Below are 27161 nucleotides of genomic sequence, written 5' to 3' on the forward strand. Positions count from 1 at the left end.
TTAGTATTACGAAGAGTTTGCATGTTAGTATTACTTAGAGTTTGCATGTTAGTATTACTAAGAGTTTGCATGTAAGTATTACTCAGAGTTTGCATGTTAGTATTACTAAGAGTTTGCATGTTAGTATTACTAAGAGTTTGCATGTTAATAGTATTACTAAGAGTTTGCATGTTAATAGTATTACTAAGAGTTTGCATGTTAGTATTACTAAGAGTTTGCATGTTAGTATTACTAAGAGTTTGCATGTTAATAGTATTACTAAGTTTGCATGTTAATAGTATTACTAAGAGTTTGCATGTGAATAGTATTACTAAGAGTTTGCATGTTAATAGTATTACTAAGAGTTTGCATGTAAGTATTACTAAGAGTTTGCATGTTAGTATTACTAAGAGTTTGCATGTTAGTATTACTAAGAGTTTGCATGTTAGTATGACTAAGAGTTTGCATGTTAATAGTATTCCTAAGAGTTTGCATGTAAGTATTACTAAGAGTTTGCATGTTAGTATTACTAAGAGTTTGCATGTTAGTATTACTAAGAATTGGCATGTTAGTATTACTAAGAGTTTGCATGTTAGTATTACTAAGAGTTTGCATGTTAGTATTACTAAGAGTCTTCCCCTTTAGGGGTTTGCATGTTAGTATTACTAAGAGTTTGCATGTTAGTATTTTTAAGAGTTTGCATGTTAGTATTACTAAGAATTTGCATGTTAGTATTACTAAAAGTTTGCATGTAAGTATTACTAAGAGTTTGCATGTTAGTATTACTAAGAGTTTGCATGTTAGTATTACTAAGAGTTTGCATGTTAGTATGACTAAGAATTTGCATGTTAGTATTACTAAGAGTTTGCATGTAAGTATGACTCAGAGTTTGCATGTTAATAGTATTCCTAAGAGTTTGCATGAAAGTATTACTAAGAGTTTGCATGTTAGTATTACTAAGAGTTTGCATGTTAGTATTACTAAGAACTTGCATGTTAGTATTACTAAGAGTTTGCATGTTAGTATTACTAAGAATTTGCATGTTAGTATTACTAAGAGTTTGCATGTTAGTATTACTAAGAATTTGCATGTTAGTATTACTAAGAGTTTGCATGTTAGTATTACTAAGAATTTGCATGTTAGTATTACTAAGAATTTGCATGTTAGTATTACTAAGAGTTTGCATGTTAGTATTACTAAGAGTTTGCATGTTAGTATTACTAAGAGTTTGCATGTAAGTATGACTAAGTTTGCATGTTAGTATTACTAAGAGTTTGCATGTTAGTATTACTAAGAGTTTGCATGTAAGTATGACTAAGAGTTTGCATGTAAGTATGACTAAGAGTTTGCATGTTAGTATTACTAAGAGTTTGCATGTTAGTATTACTAAGAGTCTTCCCCTTTAGGGGTTTGCATGTTAGTATTACTAAGAGTTTGCATGTTAGTATTTTTAAGAGTTTGCATGTTAGTATTACTAAGAGTTTGCATGTAAGTATGACTAAGTTTGCATGTTAGTATTACTAAGAGTTTGCATGTTAGTATTACTAAGAGTTTGCATGTTAGTATTACTAAGAGTTTGCATGTTAGTATTACTAAGAGTTTGCATGTAAGTATTACTAAGAGTTTGCATGTTAGTATTACTAAGAGTTTGCATGTTAGTATTACTAAGAGTTTGCATGTTAGTATTACTTAGAGTTTGCATGTTAGTATTACTAAGAGTTTGCATGTTAGTATGACTCAGAGTTTGCATGTTAATAGTATTCCTAAGAGTTTGCATGAAAGTATTACTAAGAGTTTGCATGTTAGTATTACTAAGAGTTTGCATGTTAGTATTACTAAGAACTTGCATGTTAGTATTACTAAGAGTTTGCATGTTAGTATTACTAAGAATTTGCATGTTAGTATTACTAAGAGTTTGCATGTTAGTATTACTAAGAATTTGCATGTTAGTATTACTAAGAGTTTGCATGTTAGTATTACTAAGAGTTTGCATGTTAGTATTACTAAGAATTTGCATGTTAGTATTACTAAGAGTTTGCATGTTAGTATTACTAAGAGTTTGCATGTTAGTATTACTAAGAGTTTGCATGTTAGTATTACTAAGAGTTTGCATGTAAGTATGACTAAGTTTGCATGTTAGTATTACTAAGAGTTTGCATGTTAGTATTACTAAGAGTTTGCATGTAAGTATGACTAAGAGTTTGCATGTTAGTATTACTAAGAGTTTGCATGTAAGTATTACTAAGAGTTTGCATGTTAGTATTACTAAGAGTTTGCATGTTAGTATTACTAAGAGTTTGCATGTTAATAGTATTACTAAGAGTTTGCATGTTAATAGTATTACTAAGAGTTTGCATGTTAGTATTACTCAGAGTTTGCATGTTAATAGTATTACTAAGAGTTTGCATGTTAATAGTATTACTAAGAGTTTGCATGTTAGTATTACTAAGAGTTTGCATGTTAGGAGTACTCAGAGTTTGCATGTTAGTATTACTAAGAGTTTGCATGTTAGTATTACTAAGAGTTTGCATGTTAGTATTACTAAGAGTTTGCATGTTAGTATTACTAAGAGTTTGCATGTTAGTATTACTAAGAGTTTGCATGTTAGTATTACTAAGAGTCTTCCCCTTTCGGGGTTTGCATGTAAGTATTATGGTACCTACACACAAGATTTTTTGGCCCGACCGAATCCCATGAAAAGTCAACGTACAGACTATTGTAGGTACACTTATTATTTTCTTTCTTTTTAAGAGTTATATAATGAAGGAGGTATCTCACCTGTTGGCTTGTGCTCCTTCTAGATGCGGGGAGAGTCGATGTATATAAGTTGTATTGTGCAAGCAATAAAAGTGCCTGAATACAGCTCACTGTGCTGATATTTGTCAAAAATAACTAATACAACAAACAGAAAACTGTGCAGAGAGTAAATGTACTCTTACCACAAAACAGTACAGTTCTACTTACAGTAATAATCAAGTAAACAAGAGAGTTCAGCTCTGCTGTAAAGTGTGACTTACCTTGTTGATGGTCTGTGGTGTTATGCCACTGGAACTCTGTGTCCCGGTAGATGAGTTCCACATGTTCCATGATGATGTCACACGGAACATCACACATTCTACGGTCTGATGCCCCGTGTGACACCACAGAAGGCTGTATGCCATATTGTAGAACTTTAATTCATTAACCTAGTGTGTTATTTGTGTGTATATAAATATATGTGTATATATGTGTGCAGGGCTCTCAAGTGTCATGCATTGAGCGTGAGACTCACGCATTTCGGTCTTAACTCACGCACTCCCGCCACACATCGTATTTCTCACGCTGAAAAAAACTCTCGGCTATTTAATGTTTGAATGCAGGGGTGCTCAATATGTCAATCGCGGTCGCCGCAAAGCTCCGACGCCGGTCTGCGCGCATCGGGACGAAGCAAAGAAAAAGTCACCCCCCGGGTACTGATGGGTGCTGATGGAAATGTCACGCTTGCCTGTCTACAAAACTTGAGAGCCCTGTGTGTGTGTATATATATGTACAGTATATGTATGTATATATATATATTTATAAATACATATATATTAGGGCTGTCAGCGTTAACGCGTTAATCTATGCGATTAATTTGGCCGCGTTAACGCACTAAAATATTTTAACGCACTTAACGCAAGTTTTTTTTTTTTTTTTTTTTTACCGCGGCAGTACGGTTTGACACTGTTTCCGTTTTTAAAACAATCATTTCTCCGCGAAAATAAGGAGCAGAAATCAGTTTAACTCGTGGATGAATCAGTCGGGTTTCCTCCTGCTCCTCCTTCCTCCCGTCTCCCCCTCTGATACACAGAGGAACGGAGGGCGACGTGTCGGGTGACGCGGCGCGGAAAGAACGCGACACACGAAACCTTCAACGTGATTGGTCAATCCGTTTGTCTGTCAACATTTCGGGGGGAAAAAAACCAATGAACACTCAGTAAATCACAAAGGACCTCCCACCTCACAGGTTAGGCTCATTTAGCAGCCTGTCAGTCAGAGAACCAGAGGACACGGCGCGAGGACAATGAGGCTCATTTCAGAGCTGAGATTGTTCTGGAATGTTTGATGTAGAACACGTGGGGGTGTGTCACATGCAAAAGACTTTAAACGGTGAATTTAATTTATTTTGTAAAATGTATAAAATGCCCCCAGCCTCCAGAGGGTCAACGTGACATATTTGAATGTCAGTCAGTTATCAAGGCCACTGGTTCTGCTGTGTTCAATGTTAAAGATGACAGGACCAATGGGGTCTCAATATACTTTTTTTTTACTAATCTGATGTTTCACTGAAGAAACAATTTATCATCCACGATATTAAATACCTCGCTGGCACTGTATATGTAGGAGCCTCTTTGAAAACACAGCTCTGTGTGAAGTTTTGTCTTTAAAAAGAAGGGAAACACTTTTAACCCTTTAGGTTGCCTTGGTCATTTTGACCCGATTAAATATTTAACCCTCCCCCCGCCTTTGGGTCATTTTGACCCGATTCAATGTTTCACCCTCCTGTTACCTTTATATTTACTAACATATTTTACCCTTTCGGTTCAATTTGACGGCAGCAATTAAAACCTCCAGAAAATTATTAGAATTAATATTGTTTTCCAAGTTTAAGTGTGAGGCACTTTATGTTTGTTTGTTGACCACCGAAAGAACACCGACATTAAACATTGAATGGGGTCAAATTAACCCGAAGGCGTATGAGGGTGACATTGTTTCGGGTCAAATGACCAAGGCAACACAAGGGTTAAACGGTGAATTTTTTGTTTGTTTGTAAAATGTATAAAATGAGCCCAGCCTCCAGAGGGTTAACGTGACATATTTGAATGTCAGTCAGTTATCAAGGCCACTGGTTCTGCTGTGTTCAGTGTTAAAGATGACAGGACCAATGGGGTCTCAATATACTTTTTTTTTTACTAATCTGATGTTTCACTGAAGAAACAATTTATCATCCACGATATTAAATACCTCGCTGGCACTGTATATGTAGGAGCCTCTTTGAAAACACAGCTCTGTGTGAAGTTTTGTCTTTAAAAAGAATGAACTTTTAACTTTTAATTGCGATTAATCGCAATTAATCGCGATTAATCGCGATTAATTAATCGCAATTTCAAAAGGTGCGATTAATTAGTTAATTTTTTTTAATCGATTGACAGCCCTAATATATATACATACATGTGTATGTATGTTTGTATCTATATGTATGTTATGTATGTATATATATATATGTATCTATTTGCATGTATATATGTGTATGTATATATATGTATGTATTTATATGTATATGTATATGTATGTATTTATATGTATATGTATATATATAAATATGTATGTATATATGTATGTATACATATGTATGTATATATGGATGTATACATATGTATGTATATATGTGTATGTATATATAGGTATATGTATTGTGTATGTGTATGTATAGGGTTTTTTCTGTTTGATTTTCTGGGATGAAGAACTGTGTTGTATTTAGTTAGTACCTGTCTTTGACCGCTAGGTGGAGCCCTCACCCTGCGAACAGGGAAGTGAATCGAGCGCAGATCTTTGGTTCACTCTTCAGGTGCGTTCACACCAAAAGTGACGCGATCTTTGGGGGGGGGGTGCTAGTGCTGGTGTGCTCACCTGTGTGCGCGGATGTGTCGGCGCGCATCACGGCAGGGCGATGCGACCCGAGAAGTGTTAACGGGGGTGCTGAGCGATTAAACATCTCTCTTGTTCTGCCTGTTTTGTGATATACATGCCTAAAAGGCTCCTAATATTTCTAGACTGAAATAATATCGGCATTATAATTATTATAACTGAGGATTTTTTAAGTTGCCTATTTTGTGTGCCCCCTCAGGACTTGGTGCCCGACGCACAGCGCGTAGTGCGCGTTATGGGAGCGGCGGCGCTGATTATATATAATAATGTTATGAACACAATAACATATATTATAATGTTATGAACACAATAACACATATTATATATAATAATGTTATGAACACAATAACATATATTATATATTATAATGTTATGAACACAATAACACATATTATATATAATAATGTTCTGAACACAATAACATATATTATTTATTATAATGTTATGAACACAATAACACATATTATATATAATAATGTTATGAACACAATAACATATATTATAATCTTATGAACACAATAACATATATTATAATTGTGACACGATTGTAGCCGTCACCGTTAGGTTCCCCCCCCTAAGAACCAATAAGGACTGAGCAGCCAGAGGGATATTTGGTAATCACTTTTATTGCGACCGCAGACTGTGTCTCTGCTCTGCACGCTCCCGATCTTCTGTCCGTCCAGCTCCTTTATGGAGGCAGCCTCAGATACACAAACACATATTGTCATCAGTCCAGCTGATGACAATCAGACACCGTTCCCTGAACCACACCCCCGCTCCACCCACTCTGCAGCCGAGCCTACACACCCCCCGCTGCCACAATAATGTTATGAACACAATAACATATATTATATATAATAATGTTATGAACACATAAACATATATTATATATAATAATGTTATGAACACAATAACACATTATATATTATAATGTTATGAACACAATAACATATATTATATATTATAATGTTATGAACACATTAACATTTATTATAATGTTATGAACACAATAACATATATTATATATTATAATGTTATAAACACAATAACACATATTATATATTATAATGTTATGAACACAAAAAACATATATTATATATTATAATGTTATGAACACATTAACATATTATAATGTTATGAACACAATAACATATATTATATATTATAATGTTATCAACACATTAACATTTATTATAATGTTATGAACACAATAACATATATTATATATTATAATGTTATAAACACAATAACACATATTATATATTATAATGTTATGAACACAAAAAACAAATTATATATTATAATGTTATGAACACATTAACATATATTATAATGTTATGAACACAATAACATATATTATATATTATAATGTTATGAATACATTAACATATATTATAATGTTATGAACACATTAACATTTATTATAATGTTATGAACACAATAACATATATTATATATTATAATGTTATAAACACAATAACATATATTATATATTGTAATGTTATGAACACAATAACATATATTATATATAATAATGTTATGAACACTATAACATATTATATATTATAATGTTATGAACACAATAACATATATTATATATTTTAATGTTATGAACACAATAACACATATTATATATTGTAATGTTATGAACACAATAACATATTATATATTATAATGTTATGAACACAATAACATATATTATATATTTTAATGTTATAAACACAATAACACATATTATATATTGTAATGTTATGAACACAACATATTATAATGTTATGAACACAATAACATATATTATATATTTTAATGTTATGAACACAATAACACATTATATATTATAATGTTATGAACACAATAACATATATATAATAATGTTATATGTATATACATACATATGTATGTGTAGATACAGATATGTGCATATATACACATGTTTATTGAGGCTGATTTAAGATTTGAAGAGCATGCAATTCAATTCCAAAATCACCACATGGAACATATTTATCTTGAAATATGAGACGACACATATTCCAATCCATTGCTTTTAATGAAGGTGCAAAGCAGAATGAAGAGTATTCACAGGAACAGAGACATGGCTACCTGCTGCTTCCTCTCCACCAACATCGCACATGCCTTTAGTTTTCATAGCTGTCCTGGAAGTACATCATAGACTTACAATATTACCAGAACCCAATTCAAAGAAGAGATGATAAATTCCCTTTATTCAGACTTTGTTAACAGTCACAAGAAACAGGAAAACAAATTTACAGAAAAATCACAAAAGTCAAAATGGGCAACTTCCTTAAATTCATATTGGAAGGCGGCGCTATTGAGCCAAATTGCCATTTTGAAGCATTAAAATCACATCACACAACTACATTTAAGCCAGTAAATGTGTATGGTAAGTTCGGGTGTGTTTGGAATAAACACCCTGACAACAACAAAACACCTGCCAAAAATATTTTAATATAAAAAACTATCATGGCAAAAATGACGAGTTCTGGAGTCATAAACACAGAAGAGAACTTATTATATTATCTAGAATTATTATTCTTTTCTCACTTTTCCTCTCGGTACATCTTCCTGTTCCGAACCCAAACTATTCTTTCTTTTTATCAATAACAGTTTAAAAAAGCTTGGAAAATTGATTAATGAACATGGATATCTTATTTTTGTTTTTTAGCAGATAAGAATCGAGTCGTAAAAAGTCAGTTAAAAAAATAATTATATGTATATATATATATATAATATATAATTATTGTATATATGTATATACATATATATATATATGTACCCTTCCTCTCTGAGGATTCGGGTGTCGGCCAAGTCTTGTGCTGTTCATAACGTTCCTTCAGGTACAGGCACCTGTGTGACATCCCGGATGTCCACATCTTCGCCGGTTCGTTTAGAATCGAGCGGCGACGGCAGCGAGCCCACGGAGTCCCGGTCGGACCTGGAGGTGGATCAGGACTCCGGATGGCCCGAGTGATGGATTTCAGCCGCGTGGCTCTTGTGGGACGTATCCGACGGCTCCCGCGCTTTAGTCCTGGACCCCGACGGACTCGGCGGGCGTCCCGGCTCCGGCGGCTCCGGCCGACGCCGGGCGTGGCCGTCGGCCTCTGGCGGGACAACCTGCGGCCGCGCCTCGGACTCCGGTGCGTCGGGCGTTTGCCGGGACCGCCTCCGGTCCTCCGCTGGGTCCAGTGGCCTGTGGTGTGAACTCAGGCGCCTCTGCAGCTCCTCGGCGCTGTGGGCCAACATGATGCTCACCTTCCTCTGGTGGGCCAGCGCCTCGTCTTTGTCGTTTAGCTGCGGCAGGAAACACGGCGGCGGTGAGTAACCATGACAACCACTTCTCCCAAATAAAATGACCCGGCCAGAGACAAGGTGGGAAATTTACATATTTTTTCGGCGGCAATCTTTGCCCCACTGACTGAAATCCAGGAGCATTTAAAAAACACTTCCTGTGAAACTTCCTGTTTCCACTGAAATGAGGAAGCTGAAGAGGAAGTCGAGCAGCCCTCGCCTCTCTATCTCCATTCCCGACGCGAGGTCCGAACACTGATGGGGAGCTGGTCATGTGACCTCGAAGGAAACGCTTCAGAGGAGACACTCACCAAGTCCAGCAGCCTGGAGAGCGTCTCCAAAAGATCATCGGGCATCTTGGAGGACAGCAGCCCTCTCAGCCGCCGGCTCACGCCGAGCAGAGGGCTCCTATTGGCTCCTGGAGGGACAAGACAGACTCTGATTGGTCCGTCCGATGACCACAGGGAGGCTCATGGCGTCAGGAGGGGGGGGGGGGGGATCTGCACAAATCAAACTCGTGAATCACATTCAATCCAAAAGGAGCCGGTCACCACGACGCTGCCCAGAGCACGACTTCTGAGACGTGTTTTAATATTCAAATGAAGCGTTCGCTATAAGGTTACATTTGCATCAAAATTCCGATACACATATTAAGTCATGAATATCTTCCCCAGTTGATTACTTAGGTCTAAGATAGTATTTTTTTCATATTACCAGTGATATCTAAACAGTGATTTTTTTGGTGAATTTAGGAGAAATCTACAGATGCAAATAGACAAAGTAGTAAAGTAAAAATAGCACAAAATCGTTACTCTGACTCTAGTGACTCGCGTTAATGTACGAATATGAAAGTGTTTGGAAGACCACACACACACACACAGACACACACACACACACACACGTGACTGACTGGTGACCCGGCTGCTGGCCCACTTGCCTTCAGCCTTGCTGTGATTGGCTCTCGGGGCGTTGCCGTCGGCCAGCAGCAGGAAGTGCTCACTTCGTTTACTCAGCTGCTGTTCGAAGGCGATGCGGAAAGCGTCGGCGACCATCGACGCCTCCTCCCTCCTCGACCGCTGAGCGTCCAGCTGGAACACACACACACACACACACACACACACACACACACACACACACACACACACACACTTAACAAGGGTGAACAGGGTAAAACACATTTTAAAAAAGAGGAAAGGGGCGGAGCTTTCTCCGGTTGGACGCCATCGTTCACCTCCTGTTGCAGCTGGACGAGCTGCTTCCTGCCGGCGGCGGCGGTCCGGCTGCACGGACACGCCGCGGCGACACCGAGGCACCGACACGCCCCCAGAACCGCCAGCTGGGACGACACGGAGGAGGTGAAGGCCGGCGCCCACTCGTACGCGGTGTTCACAAAGTATATGAAAAGTAAAACGGTATGTGGACGACACCGCTTTAAAAGCAGAACAAACCCATTTGAGATGCTTATCAGACGGTGTGTTGTTGTTGCGACGTCTCTACAGTGTGTCGTTATGACTAAACATCAACTCCTCTCACCTGCAGCGCGCTGCCCTCCCTCCCGTGTTGGGGCGTGGCTCCTTGGTAAGCTCTGCGCTCCTTCACGCTCAGCATGGAGAGGAGCTCCGAGCACTGACGACTACAGGCTGAGAACACACACACACACACACACACACACACGTGACACACACACACACACATTGATTCCATGTGCTGACGAAGGCCACGAGGTACGGTTTTTAAAGCTTAGGTTGAGATTCGGGTCAGTTATTTGGGAGGAGTCCCCCACCGAGGGGCCGGGGAGCTGCATGAGGTTCTTTGGGTCGACCAGAACATTATTCTACATTATTCGGGAATTTACCGAAATTTTGGGCCCGGAGCTGCTTGATCTCGCTCTCTCTCTCCTCCAGGCTGGTGGTCAGAGTCTGGTTCTCACTCAACATTCTGAAAACAACATTAATTTAAAAAAAGAAAGTCGTAAAGCGATGAGAATATATATATATATATATATACAGAGGAATGTGGAGTCAATCCGACCTGCTGTGCTTCTCCTCCCAGGATTGCTGAGACTTCTTCATCTGGACCTGGTTGAAGCAGAGTTCCCACTGCAGCCGGTTCACCTCCTGCCCAGAGACGGAGCAGCAGGCGAGCCGCATGAAAGGGCCGCCAGGGTAGACGTGAAAACCCTCAAACGCACCAAGCAGGGTTCATCCTCACGACCAATGAACAGGTTCATCCTCATGACCAATGACCAGGTTCATCCTCATGACCAATGAACAGGTTCATCCTCACGACCAATGAACAGGTTCATCCTCATGACCAATGAACAGGTTCATCCTCATGACCAATGAACAGGTTCATCCTCATGACCAATGAACAGGTTCATCCTCATGACCAATGAACAGGTTCATCCTCATGACCAATGAACAGGTTCATCCTCATGACCAATGAACAGGTTCATCCTCATGACCAATGAACAGGTTCATCCACATGACCAATGAACAGGTTCATCCTCACGACCAATGAACAGGTTCATCCTCATGACCAATGAACAGGTTCATCATATGGTGACCAATGAACAGGTTCATCCTCACGACCAATGAACAGGTTCATCCTCATGGCCAATGAACAGGTTCATCCTCATGACCAATGAACAGGTTCATCCTCATGACCAATGAACAGGTTCATCCTCATGACCAATGAACAGGTTCATCCTCACGACCAATGAACAGGTTCATCCTCATGACCAATGAACAGGTTCATCCTCATGGCCAATGAACAGGTTCATCCTCATGACCAATGAACAGGTTCATCCTCATGACCAATGAACAGGTTCATCAGAAAGAAATCAGAATCAGAATCAGAAACAGGTTTATTGCCAAAGAATGTTTTCACAAACAAACGAGGAACTTTTTTTGGCGGAAGGTGCAAGAATCACAAGACCAAGACACCGAGGCCCAGCGCCATCTAGGAAAGGGTGGATGAAAGATGACAGCATAACATGAGGAAGAGGCGAGAAAAAGAAAACGCCACCCCCTGACTATGCCCCTAGAGGGGTACAGTGTGGGAGCAGGAGAAACAAAAAACACCTTAGCACATAAGCACATACATCTTAGACATGACTTGCAACGAGTAGGAAGGGGGAGGTAATCCAAAGACTGGGCGATAGCCCGCTATTGGGGCAGAAGGTAACCAGCACCGACAAGCAGCCAGCCCGGTCCTTCGCCACGGCGCTGACGCAGACCCGTCCTGTCACCCTGGGGGCAAAGCAAAGGCGTGGGATGGGGGTAGTGAGTGCATTTCAGTTTGTTGAAGTTCGTGTGAGTGGCCCGTATCGTCTCCCCAGTCCACAACAGACAAAGTTCTCAGTCCACAAGATGGTCGCTGCCATGGAGATGGCCTTGAAGGGTCCTGGGAGAAAACAACCACAGGTGTCTGTGGATAGGGGAAGGAATGAGAGAGAGTCTCGCTTCAGTGATCTTCGGGGGAGTTGTTATTCCAGTCACGGCCTTGGCCAAGGCCAAGGCCCGTCCTGGTAGAGGGAGCCGCAGATAAGATTGGGATTGTTTGGTCTTCCAGTAGCTGCAATTCATTTTGCACCCACTATTCCTCCAATTTCCTCCCGCTGCCAATAGGATTTCAAATCGATCCAATTTCATTTGCAGAGCCGTCAGCTTCTCCACGATGTTGTCATTCTGACGGTTTAATGCCAAAGTCTGAGTGCCAACAACTCTGCCCAACGCCAATCATGTCGGGCAGCCTTAGGGGGCTTTAACGGCTGTCACCGTTTCCTTAAATGACCGATAAGCAATGGGAGCGCCAAAACCAAACAGCAGAAATCCTGTAATCAAAGTTCCGAATAGGTAGATGTCTTCACGTCCTCCACGGAGAGTGGTGCTAGGCACAAGACCCGCCACTTCCCCACGCTGGCCCATCGTGTATCCAGCAACATTCGTCCCAGCAGGACAGGCAGGTTTCCCCAACCCGAGCTTCTCGCCGAGAAGATGGTGTCAATTGCGTTTATGACCAGTTGATCACGCCCATGGTTTTAGTTCAGAGATGCGGAGAGAGTCTCTCAAGTATAGAGACAGACAAGACATGGCGAGAGGAGCCAAGCAGGCAAGGGAAGGTCATGGGGAGAGGGGGAGAAAATTGCGACCGCCTTCGTCGAGAGCCAAATCCAATCCTCATGACCAATGAACAGGTTCATCCACATGAACAATGAACAGGTTCATCCTCATGACCAATGAACAGGTTCATCCTCATGACCAATGAACAGGTTCATCCTCATGACCAATGAACAGGTTCATCCTCACGACCAATGAACAGGTTCATCCTCACGACCAATGAACAGGTTCATCCTCATGACCAATGAACAGGTTCATCCTCACGGCCAATGAACAGGTTCATCCTCACGACCAATGAACAGGTTCATCCTCACGACCAATGAACAGGTTCATCCTCATGACCAATGAACAGGTTCATCCTCATGACCAATGAACAGGTTCATCCACATGACCAATGAACAGGTTCATCCACACGACCAATGAACAGGTTCATCCTCATGACCAATGAACAGGTTCATCCTCATGACCAATGAACAGGTTCATCCTCATGACCAATGAACAGGTTCATCCTCACGACCAATGAACAGGTTCATCCACATGACCAATGAACAGGTTCATCCTCATGACCAATGAACAGGTTCATCCTCACGACCAATGAACAGGTTCATCCTCACAAGTGTCTTGCCCAAGGATCAAACCGCCGATCCTTTGATTGAAGAACAACCTGCTCTCGGGTCCAGATGATGCCTCGAGTCGTTGGGTTACATCAGCGTGTGACTCCTCGTCACCACCAAGCCACGCGTGTTTCATGTTGTTGTTGTTGACAAACAGGAACGAGTTCCTCCCTGTCCGAGCTGCCGAACGTGAGAGCAAACAGACCCCGCCCTCGTCGGAGCAGCCTCTCCTCACCTTCTCCAGAGCCGTGGCCTCCGCCTCCGTCTTCTGCAGCAGACTCTTGGTGTGACTCGTGGCCTGGTCCAGGATGGCCTGCGTGAAGAAGAGCAGGCCATCGTGGCTTTTTCCATCTCCACGTATTGTACTCCGACAAAGGTGTTTCAAACGTAAAGAAATATGTCCATGTATACTATTGCAAACATGGTATCTTTGACTCTTGAGCTAACGGGGCTAAGAAGTTCTTTTAGTTGCATTTAAAAAAAAAAAGTTGTGCTTCAGTGGGAACAGAGTGTTGGAAGAAGGACCCACATGTCATTTGGTCTATGAAACACTTCAACTATAACCAGCGTTATCCTTGGAGGCCGGAAGAAGAAGATTAGAAGTGGGAGGAGTCAAGAGACATACGATTCCACTGGGCAGCATTTTGACAGAAAAGAAAATGAACAGAATTGACAGAAATTGACAAAAGGAGCCGTGACAGTGGTCACATCTTTTGTTAAATCATTTGGTCTCGTTAAAACCCTGTGACTGTCGGGGAAGATGTTCTCTGCCAATCGGGAGCGGAGGAATAAAGTCTCTGATGGATACTGGACGACAGTACAGTGAGGTGGCAGATACGTCAGTGTGTGTGTGTGTGTGTGTGTGTGCTGCTCTACCTTCCCCTGCAAGATCTTCAGAGCTTCGTATTTGCCTTCAACGTAACGATGTGCCACCTCCAGCTCGCAGCACAACACGTCGATCACCTGTCGACGCAGCGGAGCCCTCACTGACAGTTTTTATCAATTACAAGTTTGTCTTTTTCCTTTTCTTCTCCTCCTCCTCCTACCTCAGTTGCTTCCTGTAGTCGGTCTTTCAGCTCGTCTTTGGACAGGTCCCCCAGTGAGCCTGATGCACAGAGCGCTCAGGCATTAGACGTCGTAGAGAGTGTGAAAAGACTGAAAAGGATTTTCCTCCAAGAACTACAAATTATTGTTATATTCACTATTATGTTCATTTCTCCAATTACTTCTGAACCCGTGTATAAATGTCTGATGATTTCCAAACACTTAATGCCATATTTCAGTGCTATCCATTGAAATAAAGCTGAACGTCTTCCCTTCAACCACATGTCGACTGCTTTATTGAAAGTACACTGCAGTCGTGTAAATAGGCTGAATTACAACAAGCCAGTTAAAATACTTATGACTGTATACTTCAGATAGCTGTCAGGATGTTGGGATTCTTGTGAAGGCTCATTTCTCTTACTGTAGCTCGGCGGCGTCCAGCGGGCTCCCTGCTGCTGGTTCAGTCCGGGGATCCGGGCCGCCGGTCCGACCGGCTTGGTTCTGGACAGCTGCTCCAGGAGGCCGGCACAGCTCTGGCTCTTGTTCCTCGGGGAGCTCGGTGCCGCTCGGACACTCATCCCGACGCCCAGGTCCCCGTCCGCCATGTCATCGTCCCGGCTGCAGGCCTCACCGGCCTCCTGCATCGGTCCCAGGCCCAAACCCGTCGGCTCGGTCCACTTTGCCAAAAACACAGAGATTTGTGTTCATCCAGAATTTACCAAGAGGATTTCCTTTGCAGACATTACTGTCAAGTTATGTAAACTCTGGGATGACGGGACTGTAGGGATTAGGTCATAACTCAAGACCTACACGTTCCAGGCCACTTGTTTAGGGCCTGGACTGGACCAGAACACTGTACTGTCCTACAGTCAGTGAACGCCTCCTCTGTGGTCGAATAATCGGCAGTTTAGATCTCAAGTCGAATAATATGTATTTATTTACTGAATTAGTTGTTTTTAATGAGTTTCTCCTTTTGAAATGCTGTTTGACTTATTTCCAGTAAACCCGACATTTAAAGTGATTATTTGAGGAAAAACTAGATCAACTAACGGAATTGATGACGTTTTTAAAAAAAAATTATTATTCGATCAACAACTTATTTGGGAGGTCAGCTCCGCTGTTGACCATAGATCATCTTTACGCGTTTGTCTTTATGCGTTTAATTTATGTCAACTTAAAACTTTACGATTCGTGATAATTAAATCGGAACTAGCTAAATTCCGACTTAACGGCAGGTTGTTTTTTATGAATAACTTCCTTTTACCTGAAACTTCGGCTCAGAAACGTTGTATTCCTCTCGGGAATCTGCGGCGACAATCAGACGGAAGTTCGTCAACTTGCCTCCCGGTTTTACCGACGACGTGAGGCCTCGAGCCGGTTGAACGGGAGCCAGACACGGTGCACCCGGTACTCCACCTGTTGAGGTCTGAACGCCACCTGCGGCCGTCAAGCTAAAAACCGGAAACACCAAACTACTTCCGGTCGCAACCTTCAAAATAAACTCGATGTGCTTTTTAAATATACAACGAGCGACGCTAGCTTCCTCGCGAAGCATTAAAACCAGCAAAAATAACAGTGGCTAAAAATGAGACATTTAAAACGACACGAGGACGCCGCAGTGAAACTATTGAGTCGAGTATTAAAAAAAAGGTGGAATCGTTTGAGGAGTTGAAGCTGAAAGTAGCTCAGTGTGTGCACAGCCAGAGGGAATCATTAAAAAAGGAACCTCATGTGAAACTGTTGAGCAAATATTGGACGACGGTGTGTGTGAAAGGAGTGTGACAACAAGATATTGCTCGAGTCTGGAGCCCAACCGTCCACTTTCCACACGGTTTGTTTTATTCACTTGCTTATTTGGATTTAAGCAACAGGCATCTATTGGTAATGTGTATAAGTTTCTGTCGACCCATCCATGGACAACAGAACAATATTACATTTAAAAAAGGGCTCCTGGACAAATCTATCAGTCACTTAGCAAAAAACACAAATCTGTGAGGTACAAACAACAACAACAACGAGTGCTCAACGTGCACACGACACAAATAAATACGGACAACTTTTCAGCTGAGCGGTTAAAAGGAATTCTTCGCCTCCACGATGATCATTTATGCATCAGTCACGCACCGGGTGTTACCTTCAGGAATCCAAGGGAACAACACGCGGTTAGTAATTGATATATAAATGTTCATTCTGGGGGTTGAAGTATTTCTTTAAGGATCACTTTGGGGGATTATTAAAAAATGAATCCCTGTGCTTTCATATTCTTATTATTACGAGCCCGTATCGAGCGACGCGGTCACATTTAATTCAGGTCCTTCGAGACACTCTGGTTTGGGAAAGTGTCTTGCTCATGCGACGCCCCATGAGGCTCACGCGACGCCCCACGTGGAGAACAGCTGGAGCTGTAGTCGAGTCCCAGAAGCAGAGCGCTTTAGTCACTGTTGTAGTCCTCGATGATCGGGTCCTCCTCCTCCAACAGGACCCGGCTCGTGGTGGGCTGGGGCTGACTGGCCGGCAGACCCTCCTCACCCGCCGCGGCCGGACTCTCCTCTTCCTCCTCGCTGTCTCTGTCCAGCTGGGCCGGCTCCTTGTCCGCCAGAGCCTCCAGTTTCAATCTGCCAACGACAAGTACTTTTTTATATTTTTTATTTTTCAAAACACACTCGACTCATCTCAGCTACGAATACGAGCCCGATCGGTTTGACAAACATAAACTTTCACACTCGGGACCCCCTTCACCCTCTCATCCAGGCTTCATACACATGGTGACCAATGGGTTTCCAGGACTTCAAACCAAATTTCCACGACTAAATAAAAAATAATTATCTTGTTGTATACATGAAAAAGGGAGAACATTTTGTATCTAAACTAACAATGACAATTCCAAAGCATACGGTATATATCCTTAAATGACAAAAATTAATTAGAGACAATAGTTTGAATAAAAGAATAAACATGTATGTCCTTTCAGTTAAGGTGCGTTCACTTGTAACACAACATTTTTTATATTTAGAGCGTCTTTCTTTTAAAAAGCATATTTATGATATAAAACTCAGCGTAAATAAACATGTGAATATAACATCATTTCCATGATTTTCCCAAACTTTGGGGATTTTTCTTTTATTTCAGGACAGGTTTAAAATTCCAGGACTTTTCCAGGTTTTCCATGACCGTACGAACCCTGCTTATCACATGCAGTACGCTGCCAACCATCAGCACGCTGTTCTCACTCACTGACGCCACCACCAGGTGAGGCAGAGCAGGTAATCCCTACGTTATATTGTGATATTCATTGAATGTGTTGGGACTGTTCATCTGGTCACATGACATCTATTGTTCTGCCCCTCCTGGAGAGGGACGCTCCTCTGGTGCTCTCCTGAAGGGTTCTTCACTTTTTCCTGATCCGATGTGAGGTCAAAGGTCAGGGATGTCGTATGTGTACAGACTGTAAAGCCCTCTGAGGATAATTCTTAAATTTGTGAATTTCTGCTATACAAAATAAACTGAATTAAAAAAGTTAAAGATTATCTTGACAAAGAAAAAAATATATATCTTTTGGCCGTTGAAATAAAACACACACACACACACACACACGAAGAGAAGACGTACCTGCCGGGAAACCTCCTCAGGGACATCTGACCCACGTCCTGGATGAAAGCGATCTGAGCTGGGAGAGACACGACACCGTCACCGTTAACGAGTTCATAAAGCGCTGTGGGTCGTGGCCCGATGCCAAAATGACCAATTTTAAAAATACAGAAGCAATACGGAAAAATGTCAACTCAAAAATAAAAAATAAAGTACAACAATGGCATTTGGACAGTTTGGCCTGCTGGGTTTTGCTTTGATAGATAAATAGATGTATAGATGTATACTTTATTGATCCCGCAAGCGGGAAATTACAGGCAGATCCAGGAAGATTACAGCATAACACGAGGGAAGAGAGGAGAAAATAAAAAACAACCCCCAGAATATGCCCCTAGAGGGGTACAGTGTGGGAGCAGAAAAAACACCTCAGCACAAAAGCACATACATCTAAACAAGACATGCAACGTGAGGAAGGGGGGAGGGGAGGTAAACCAAAGACTGGGTGGTCAAGCTCAGCCGTAGGGGGGCAGAGGGTAACCAGCGTAGACAGGCAGCCAGCCATCTGGCAGCCCGTTAGAGCGCCAGTAGACCACACTGGGGGCATAAAGCAGGCGAAGGCGTGGGATGAGGGGTGAGGGTAGTGAATGCATATCAGTGTGTGTGTGGAAGTTCGTGTGTGAGTGGCCTGGTACGTCGTCCTCCCCCAGGCCACAACAGACAGAGTTCTCAGTCCGCAAGATGGTCGTTGCCATGGAGATAGCCTTGAAAGGTCCTGGGGATACAACAACCACAGGTGTCTGTGGATAGGGGGAAGGGAATGAGAGAGGTTCTCACTTCAGCGATCTTCAGGGGAGTTGTTGTTCCAGTAACGGCCTTGGCCAAGGCCCGTTCTGGTTGAGGGAGCCGGAAGCAGATAAGATTGGGATTGTTTGGTCTTCCAGCAGCTACATCCAATTTGCGCACCTACTATTCCACCACTTTCCTCCCATTTCCCAATAGGATTTCAAATCGATCCAATTTCGTCGGGCAGCCTTAGGGGGCTTTTAACGGCTGTCACCGTTTCCTTAATTTTCCGATAAACCAGGGCAACGCCAAATCCAAACAGCAGAAATCCTGTAATCATAGTTCCGAATAGGTAGATGTCATCTACGTCCTCCACGGAAAGGGCTGCTAGGCACACGACACGTCCATCGTGTAACCAGCTGCAACGTCCCGGCAGGACGGGCAGGTTCCCCCGAACCCAAGCTTCTCGTCGAGAAGACGGTGTCAATTTCGTTGAGAGACCAGTTGATCAGATGATCAGTTGATCGGTCCATAGTTTTAGTTCGAAGAGCAATGAGGAGAGAGTCTCTCAAGTATAGAGACAGACAAGACAGGACGATAGGAGCCAAGCAGGGAAGGGAAGGTCATGGGGAGGAGAGGGAGAGAAAATGCGACCGCCTTCGTCGAGAGCCAGAGCCGTCCAATCAGAGCCAGGACACCTTGGTATTAAGCGTGTGTGTGTGTGTGTGTGTGTTACCTTGGTTCCTCATCGGGTTGGTGAGCTTGGCCAGGTATGGCAGCAGCTCCGTCTGCAGGCTGACTGGCGTCAGACAGAAGCTCCTGAACAGGGACTGGGCCGCCAGGCAGTTCTCTCTGTGCTGGGGGGGGGAGACCGGTCTCATTAGGGTCTGAGTGGACCTGCTCACTTCCTGTTGACCACCAGAGCCCCACAGGGCTGTGTGCTTAGCCCCCCCCCCCCTCAGCCTGCTGTCACCACATTAAAACACTTGCATCACTGTATATATTACTCTGAAATATTATTCAGTTTCATTCATGTCTTTTATAGAGCTCGTGTTTATATTCTATTGTTTATATTCTATCGTTATTTAAGTATCTGTTCACACATTGTCTCCGAGGGGGCGTCGGCTACACTGTTAACAGTGAAATCCTGTGTTGTGCAACAGTAATCAATACCTGAGATGACTTGTTGTTACAGACCAACACCGATGAGCGAGGACCGCCCCCTCCCACAATGCATCTCACCTTCTTGTTGACGAGCAGCCAGTTGGGTTTGTGAAGCGGCCTGAAGCCGACAGACACTTGCTGGGAGTTGGAGTGCAGGAGCCCCCTGGTGGCCACTGACGACCCGTACTGCCCCATGGTGCCGCGGCTCTGAAAGCAGCAGATAGCATCAACTCCTTCAGCTGCAGCACGCAGACCTCCGGAGCAGGAGGAAAAAAAGCCTTTCTTGTTCCAGTTTTGATGCCGATGGAGAGACTGACCTCCCAGTCGGACGCGAGGAGGTCGGCGTCCGACAGATACTCGCTGGCGCGCTCCACGTCCTCCACCTCGGAGAAGAAGTCCAGGTAGTTCTGGTGCAGGTACAGGATGAAGAAGTCTCCCGACATGTGCGAGCGCTCCACGGCCAGCTGGGCAAAAGAGACGTGGAGAGCAGAGTTCGCCACGTCCTCAAAGACGACAAACGACATAATACTAGAAAAAAAGACAGAAATGAGCAGGTGTGCACCTCGGGTTCCACAAGCAATGGTTCTCTGTGGTGATGAGACAGGTGAGTCGGGAGACGCAGGCCAGGGGCACAAGCAGCTGCTTCGGCGTCCTCACGCCGCCCTCCTGTTGGCCACGAGAACAAGGATACACAGTGGCCCTGGTGCCCCTTTCCATTGCATTCCCTCTACAGGCCACCAGGGGCCAACTCCTATGGTTGTATAGAAGTATATGCTTCATGCGTTAGAGCTGCATTCTCTCTCCTGACCACCAGGGGGCGACTCCTCTGGTTGTATAGAAGTATATGCTCCATGCGTTAAAGCTGCATTCTCTCTCCTGACCACCAGGGGGCACCTCCTCTGGTTGTATAGAAGTATATGCTTCATGTGTTAAAGCTACAATGTCCCTACTGACCACCAGGGGGCGACTCCTCTGGTTGTATAGAAGTCTCTCACGTTTGCAGTGCAGGATCTTCCCCAGCGCTCTGAAGAGGAACAGGGACGCGTCTTTCCCTCCGATGGCCTGCTCCCCCTCAACCTCCCTCGACACTTTGGCCTTCCTCCCCCTCTGGTTGGTTCTGGGAGCGGCGTTGCCGAGCGGCGCCGCCGGCCCGCCCCTCTTCACCCTCCACGGCGACGCGTCCGAGCTCCGACCCGGGAGGGAGGAGAACTGGAGGCTGTTGACGGCGCTGCGGACGTCTCCCGAGCTCCCCGAACACAGCGACTCCAGCACCGCCGGCTCCGCGACGCACAACCTCCCACCGCTCTGCAGGGGGGGGGGGGGGGGAGTCACAACAAACCAGCGCCGACGTGTGACGGACGAAAAGAGATTCCTCTCACCTTTCCGGCCTCCGCCGCTGAGATGCGAGTCAGGACCTTCATCATTGTGGTCGGAGCCACCGGGTTGAAGCTGGAAGGACACAAGACCGCTCAGTGGACAGGTGACCTTTAGACAGGTGACCCTTAGACAGGTGACCTTTAGACAGGTGATCCTTAGACAGGTGACCTTTAGACAGGTGACCCTTAGACAGGTGACCTTTAGACAGGTGATCCTTAGACAGGTGACCTTTAGACAGGTGACCCTTAGACAGGTGACCTTTAGACAGGTGACCTTTAGACAGGTGACCCTTAGACAGGTGACCTTTAGACAGGTGACCTTTAGACAGGTGACCTTTAGACAGGTGACCCTTAGACAGGTGACCTTTAGACAGGTGATCCTTAGACAGGTGACCTTTAGACAGGTGACCCTTAGACAGGTGACCTTTAGACAGGTGACCCTTAGACAGGTGAGAGCCGAGACCCCCTGGAGCCACGGGACGGCTTTAATGTGAAAGGTCTGTGCAGGAAGTAAGCGGTTCATCCTTAGAGGTCTCTGTCTCTTAGAGGTCTTCGTCTCTTAGAGGTCTCCTCTTGGGGTCAGGCCCACCTGATGCTGCTGATGTCCAGCTCCTCCTGGACCTCTCTGGGGAACAGGAAGCGGGAGCTGCTGTCTCCGCTCAGACTGTCCGACACGATGAACACCAGGGGGCGTCGGCCGGTCTTCACAAAGCGCCTGGAAGACAAGCGGCGGGGCACGATGTCCCGAGGAGGAACAACACAGGGAGGGGGGGGGGGTCTCTTTTAGACAACACACAGACAGCTGCAGGGCCCTGGTTTTCTGTGTGAAAGCGTAAATAAAATGAGACATGAAGAGGCTGTGGTTCACCTCAGGATGTCGTGCAGGCTGCTGGGCTGCCTGTAGAACTGGTTCGGGAAATCCTGAGGAGGGACAAGTGGTGAGCAAGCTAAACACGGCGGCTTCAGACAGACGGGGTCGGGACAGCCAATCAGCAGAGGACGAGGAGTTCAACTGTTGCCTTCGTCTCAGTTTTAAAACACAAAGATTCAATTTTGAATGAGAACAAGAGAAGACATAACATAGATTACAGATATGATGGAATTTACTGCCTTTTTTCAAGTGCACATTTACAGTTTATCAACACCTGTATAATCTAATAAAAGAAAATGTTCACTTCAGTACCATGGAGTGGGCTGAAAAGCACTTCCAAAAGGTTTCACTTGCAACGTTAGTGGTTGACAAAATAAAAGGCAGACGCCTCCGTCCATGCAGGATACAATGCCACAACAAGAGTGAAGGTGCAGTACCGCGTACCTCCACCAGTATGAGGTTCCCGCCCGTGGCCGCGCCGTCGCCCACCATCTTCAGGCTGTTGTACTTGTTTGCTCGAAGGAGGAAATCCTGGAACTGGGCTAACTGGGAGGTGCAGGGGAAGCCGTTCGCCCTCCAGTCTGGCAAAAAAAGACAGTCAGAGATGACATGCGCACACGGGACTGATCGACTTCATGAATATGGAGGACTATTTAACATTGTAAACTTTATTATTGTATAAACACATATCAATATTTATATCAATATTAATATAAATAGATATTTATTTATTTGAAAATATATATATGTATTTATAAATATATATATAAATATATATATATACAATAATATATATATATATATATATATATATTCATAAATACATATATTGATATAATATATATATTTATAGAAGTATATATATGAATAAATATATATATAATATATATATATATTTATTTATGTAAGGGCAGCTCCTCACCTTGCGGATCGCCGCTGTACAGCTCCAGGTTGGAGGGGTTGGTCCACTCCTGAACCCTGAGGCCCAGCTCCAGGGACAGAACCTGGACCGTGGCGGTCTTCCCGCAGCCCGATGGTCCCGTCAGCAGCAGGACGCCACCCTGTGGACGACAACGGCAATTGTTTGTCCTCACTGGAATTTATGTTGTGTGCGTTTAGAACTGACAAACATCAGTCACTGAAATCGTGAAACTTCTTTTACCTTCGATGCGCTCGAGTGCACTCTCAGCCAGTTCTCCACTTCCTCGATCTTCTTCTTGTGGACAGCGAGCTCGGCCTGCAGTAAACACACAGTAACCATTACTAGAAACACCACAAGCTCCAGGTCTAAAGAAAAACCCCAAAACACATGTACTTTAAAAGAGTAAGTGATCCAAGTTAATACAAAACACTTATTTTTTCGATTTTCTCTCCCTCCTCCCATGACCTTTCCTTCCTGCTTGGCTCCTATCATGTCTTGTCTTGTTTTATACTTGAGACTCTTCCTCATAACTAAAACTATGGACCGATCAACTGGTCATCTGATCAACTGGTCTCAACGCACTGACACCGAGCTTGGGTTTGGGAACCTGCCCGTCCTGCCGGACGTTGCAGCTGGTTACACGATGGACGTGTCGTGTTAGCAGCCCTTTCCGTGGAGGCGTGATGACATCTACCTATTCGAACTATGATTACAGGATTTCTGCTGTTTGGATTTGGCTGCCCTGGTTTATCGGAAAATTAGGAAGCGGTGACAGCCGTAAAGCCCCTAAGGCTGCCCGACGAAATTGGATCGATTTGAAAATGGGAGGAAAGTGGTGGAATAGTAGGTGGGCAAATTGGATGTAGCTGCTGGGAGACCAAACAATCCCACTCTTATCTGCCCTCAACCAGAACGGGCCTTGGCAAGGTGGAACAACAACTCCCTGAAGATCGCTGAAGTGAGAACCTCTCATTCCCTTCCCCCTATCCACAAACACCTGTGGTTGTTTTCTCCCAGGACCCTTCAAGGCTATCTCCATGGCAACGACCATCTTGCGGACTGTGAACTCTGTCTGTTGTGGCCTGGGAGGACACATACCAGACCACGCACACAGACTTTCAACATACTGATATGCATTCACTACCCCTCCCCATCCCACGCCTTCGCCTGCTTCCCCCAGTGTGACGGACGGGCTGTGGCTGGCGCTGAGGCTGGCGCTGGACCGCTGGCTGCTTGTCGGTGCTGGTTACCTTCTGCCCCAATGGATGGGCTTAGATCACCCAGTTGTTGGATTACCTCTCCCCTTCCTACCAAGTCATGTCTAAGATGTATGTGCTTATGTGCTAAGGTGTTTTCCTGCTCACACTGTACCCTCTCGCATACTTCTTCCCTCATGTTATGCTGTAATCTTTCATCCACCCTTTCTTGCAATTTCGATGCTTTTGTACCTGTACTCTGGCAAACGACAAATAAATAAATCAAATCAATTTGTCCAGCCATTGCATGCAATGGTGCAGATTCTAAAAGTGATGCGCTCCTAAAACTCAGGAATGAGTCAGCAATATCGGCAATGGGTTTTGTATTTAAAGGGTGTTTGATTAGATGCCTGAAAGAGATTTGTAGGATTCTTTTATATTTTATTTAAGTTTTTCTTTTTGTCAATTACGATGTTTTGTTCAGTGAAACTGAAAAAAATCATTAAAGAAAAAGTTTTTAAAAAGAAAGAGATTTGAATGTGTTGCTCTTTCCTCGTCTTAAAGAAGGCTTCACTGGGACAACTAAACGTCACCGGTCCGCCTTCAGCTCCGTGGCGGTGACGTGAAGTCACGTGACCGCGGTGTCGTTCGCTAAAAGAGGCGCCTGTTGGCGAAGATCATCTTGCTGAATAAAGACGTGTCGGCATCATCAGCGGTTGCTCGCCACAGAGCTCTTTTTCTGCGATAATCAAAAAGTCCAACGGGAAAATTCCACTGGCTTTGTCGATTGAACCAGTCGGACGCCAACTTCCTGGTCAACAAACCGAAACGCATCACTCCTGCTGCACTCTAAATATAATATAATATCTTTATTTTTAGGCGATTTATTACCGGGGTAGCCAAACACCGACTCATCTGGATGTTGTATCCATGAACTGGTTTCCCGACTGGTTTTCAAGACATTTATCAATAGGTTTTTAAAAAAAAATCCCATCTAACGTGAAGTCGTAGTTTATATCTGCTTTGAATGTGAAAACAAGCCCTGCAGACACAGCGGCCGTGTGTCCGTGGGAAGCGTCCCAAAGTGATGGTGATGGCGCTGACCTGCGAACGCGGCGAGTATCTGTCCACCCACGGCTCATCCTGGTCCCCGGGGGCCGAGTCCTTCGGCAGGTGGGCCGTGCGGGGGTCCGGCTCCCCCGCCCTCCTCCGGGACCTCTTGGGCTCGGCCTTGGAGCACGAGGCCTGGGTGCCTCTCCTCCGTCTGGACGGAGCGAAGCTTTCCTCCGGCAAGTCGGCGAAGGACGGATCCACCCAGCGGTTCGGCTGCCGGGAAACATAATTCATGATGTATGAGGAAGGAGGGCGTCGATGAGAGGTCAACGATTACAAACACAGACGATTACTAGTCAGAACTGATGTCAAATGTAGTTTACAGGAAGAGGGGGGTCCCTGTTTTCAGTGTGGATGATGAGGACAAATTATACAGCAAATGGCATGTATGCATTTGATTTATATCAGCAGATATACGTCAGTTTAGTAATTTATATATATATATATACACACACACATATATCTGCAGTTATACTTCAGATTAATAAATTGCGTCAGGTCATACGTATATATCAAACTATATAGACACATATCATTTTATATATATATTTTAATTTGTATGAATCTATGTATTTATAACTATATATATATATACACACATATATATATATATGTATATATATATATACATATATATATCAAAAAGGCTATATATATATATAAAATTATAGATATACAATATAAAAACTACACATATATATAAAAAGCTATATATATATACATAAAAATAAAACATATACATATAAAACGTAACCAAACGTTTCATGACTAAATATAATGTTGTAAACAAACACGTAAATAACTTACTCTGCTTAAAGCAGCCTTCTCTCCCACAGAAGGCTTGTCCATCCTTCACGGTGGTGCCTCACATTGACGGGAGCAGTTCGGCTGTTGTTGTTGTTGTTGTTGTTCGAGCTAACCCAGGGCAGCACACACACAGCAGTGAGAACGGGGTGGAGGTCTCCTCCGGCTTTACATGTAGCTTAGCTTTGTTATTGTAATGCCAACCATGCGCGAGAAGACACTACGGTGTCCGTTAAGGAACACACAGCAAGAAATATAAATAAACGTACTTCCTGAAACATGCTTTTTAGTTTAAATACGGATACATGCACATGTCGACTGCAGAATGAAGGAAGGGGTTAGCTAACATTGACTAACTTGTGAGTGAATAAGCTCATACGACACACCTGCGTTAACTTACCTGAGCTCGCCGGTGTTTCCGTCACTTCTCAGTGAGTGTCCCCACGACCTGCTCGGCTGTGAACGAGTCGCTCCTCATGAGGAAGTCTCGTTAAAGTCCCCGCGAACCTTCAAGGAGCCGCGAGGCAAAAGCGAAGTCTGCCATATTTAAACTCCGTGGAGTCGGTGTGCCGTAAAGCGGCCGCTCGTTGTCGTAAAGCCGGCGTGAAAAGCA

At 43.7% G+C, this 27161-nt stretch overlaps 2 protein-coding genes across 6 annotated transcripts; both read right to left on the minus strand.

The window, feature by feature from the left end:
* Nucleotides 1-7840: 7840 nt before the first annotated feature.
* On the minus strand, nucleotides 7841-16434 carry ccdc125 (coiled-coil domain containing 125). 2 transcript variants are annotated; one of them, XM_056419018.1, is made up of 12 exons: nucleotides 15996-16434; nucleotides 15153-15408; nucleotides 14734-14792; nucleotides 14564-14650; nucleotides 13923-14000; nucleotides 10984-11069; nucleotides 10808-10890; nucleotides 10486-10592; nucleotides 10184-10381; nucleotides 9890-10040; nucleotides 9264-9370; nucleotides 7841-8955 (listed from the first exon to the last, which is right to left on the minus strand). In XM_056419018.1, the coding sequence occupies exons 1-12, from the start codon at nucleotides 16284-16286 to the stop codon at nucleotides 8611-8613; spliced, it is 1848 nt and encodes a 615-aa protein (XP_056274993.1). In that variant the 5' UTR covers nucleotides 16287-16434; the 3' UTR covers nucleotides 7841-8610. The 2 variants fall into 2 exon arrangements, with proteins under 2 accessions (XP_056274993.1, XP_056274994.1); XM_056419019.1 differs by having other exon boundaries at nucleotides 10184-10288; nucleotides 15996-16433.
* Nucleotides 16435-16527: 93 nt separating this feature from the next.
* On the minus strand, nucleotides 16528-27115 carry rad17 (RAD17 checkpoint clamp loader component). 4 transcript variants are annotated; one of them, XM_056419016.1, is made up of 16 exons: nucleotides 26949-27101; nucleotides 26552-26659; nucleotides 25736-25957; nucleotides 23676-23750; nucleotides 23436-23574; nucleotides 22958-23094; nucleotides 22511-22563; nucleotides 22232-22357; nucleotides 21646-21715; nucleotides 21262-21571; nucleotides 20829-20932; nucleotides 20584-20730; nucleotides 20345-20473; nucleotides 19839-19959; nucleotides 18341-18398; nucleotides 16528-17346 (listed from the first exon to the last, which is right to left on the minus strand). In XM_056419016.1, exons 2-16 carry the CDS (start codon nucleotides 26591-26593, stop codon nucleotides 17163-17165), a joined length of 1917 nt encoding a protein of 638 aa, XP_056274991.1. In that variant the 5' UTR covers nucleotides 26594-26659; nucleotides 26949-27101; the 3' UTR covers nucleotides 16528-17162. The 4 variants fall into 4 exon arrangements, 2 of the variants coding, with proteins under 2 accessions (XP_056274991.1, XP_056274992.1); XM_056419017.1 differs by having other exon boundaries at nucleotides 17162-17346; nucleotides 18341-18393; nucleotides 26949-27106; XR_008832293.1 differs by lacking the exons at nucleotides 16528-17346; nucleotides 20829-20932 and having other exon boundaries at nucleotides 18341-18393; nucleotides 20584-20794; nucleotides 26949-27115.
* Between the last annotated feature and the right edge of the window lie 46 nt (nucleotides 27116-27161).

Source organism: Pseudoliparis swirei, chromosome 7 (assembly GCF_029220125.1).
Source record: "Pseudoliparis swirei isolate HS2019 ecotype Mariana Trench chromosome 7, NWPU_hadal_v1, whole genome shotgun sequence".
Classification (NCBI taxonomy): domain Eukaryota; kingdom Metazoa; phylum Chordata; class Actinopteri; order Perciformes; family Liparidae; genus Pseudoliparis; species Pseudoliparis swirei.

Excerpts from the sequence above, each read along its gene's own strand:
- ccdc125 (XM_056419018.1), bottom strand. The coding sequence starts at position 16,286 with ATGCTTCGCGAGGAAGCTAGCGTCGCTCGTTGTATATTTAAAAAGCAC. Across the intron at positions 14,793-15,152 it reads CTGGACGCCGCCGAGCTACA|GCTCACTGGGGGACCTGTCC; the intron begins GTAAGAGAAATG and ends TCTGTGCATCAG. Across the intron at positions 9,371-9,889 it reads CAATCACAGCAAGGCTGAAG|GAGCCAATAGGAGCCCTCTG; the intron begins GCAAGTGGGCCA and ends TTGTCCCTCCAG.
- rad17 (XM_056419016.1), bottom strand. The coding sequence starts at position 26,593 with ATGGACAAGCCTTCTGTGGGAGAGAAGGCTGCTTTAAGCAGA. Across the intron at positions 20,731-20,828 it reads CATTGCTTGTGGAACCCGAG|CTGGCCGTGGAGCGCTCGCA; the intron begins GTGCACACCTGC and ends TCTTTTGCCCAG. Across the intron at positions 18,399-19,838 it reads CAACCCGATGAGGAACCAAG|CTCAGATCGCTTTCATCCAG; the intron begins GTAACACACACA and ends TGTCTCTCCCAG.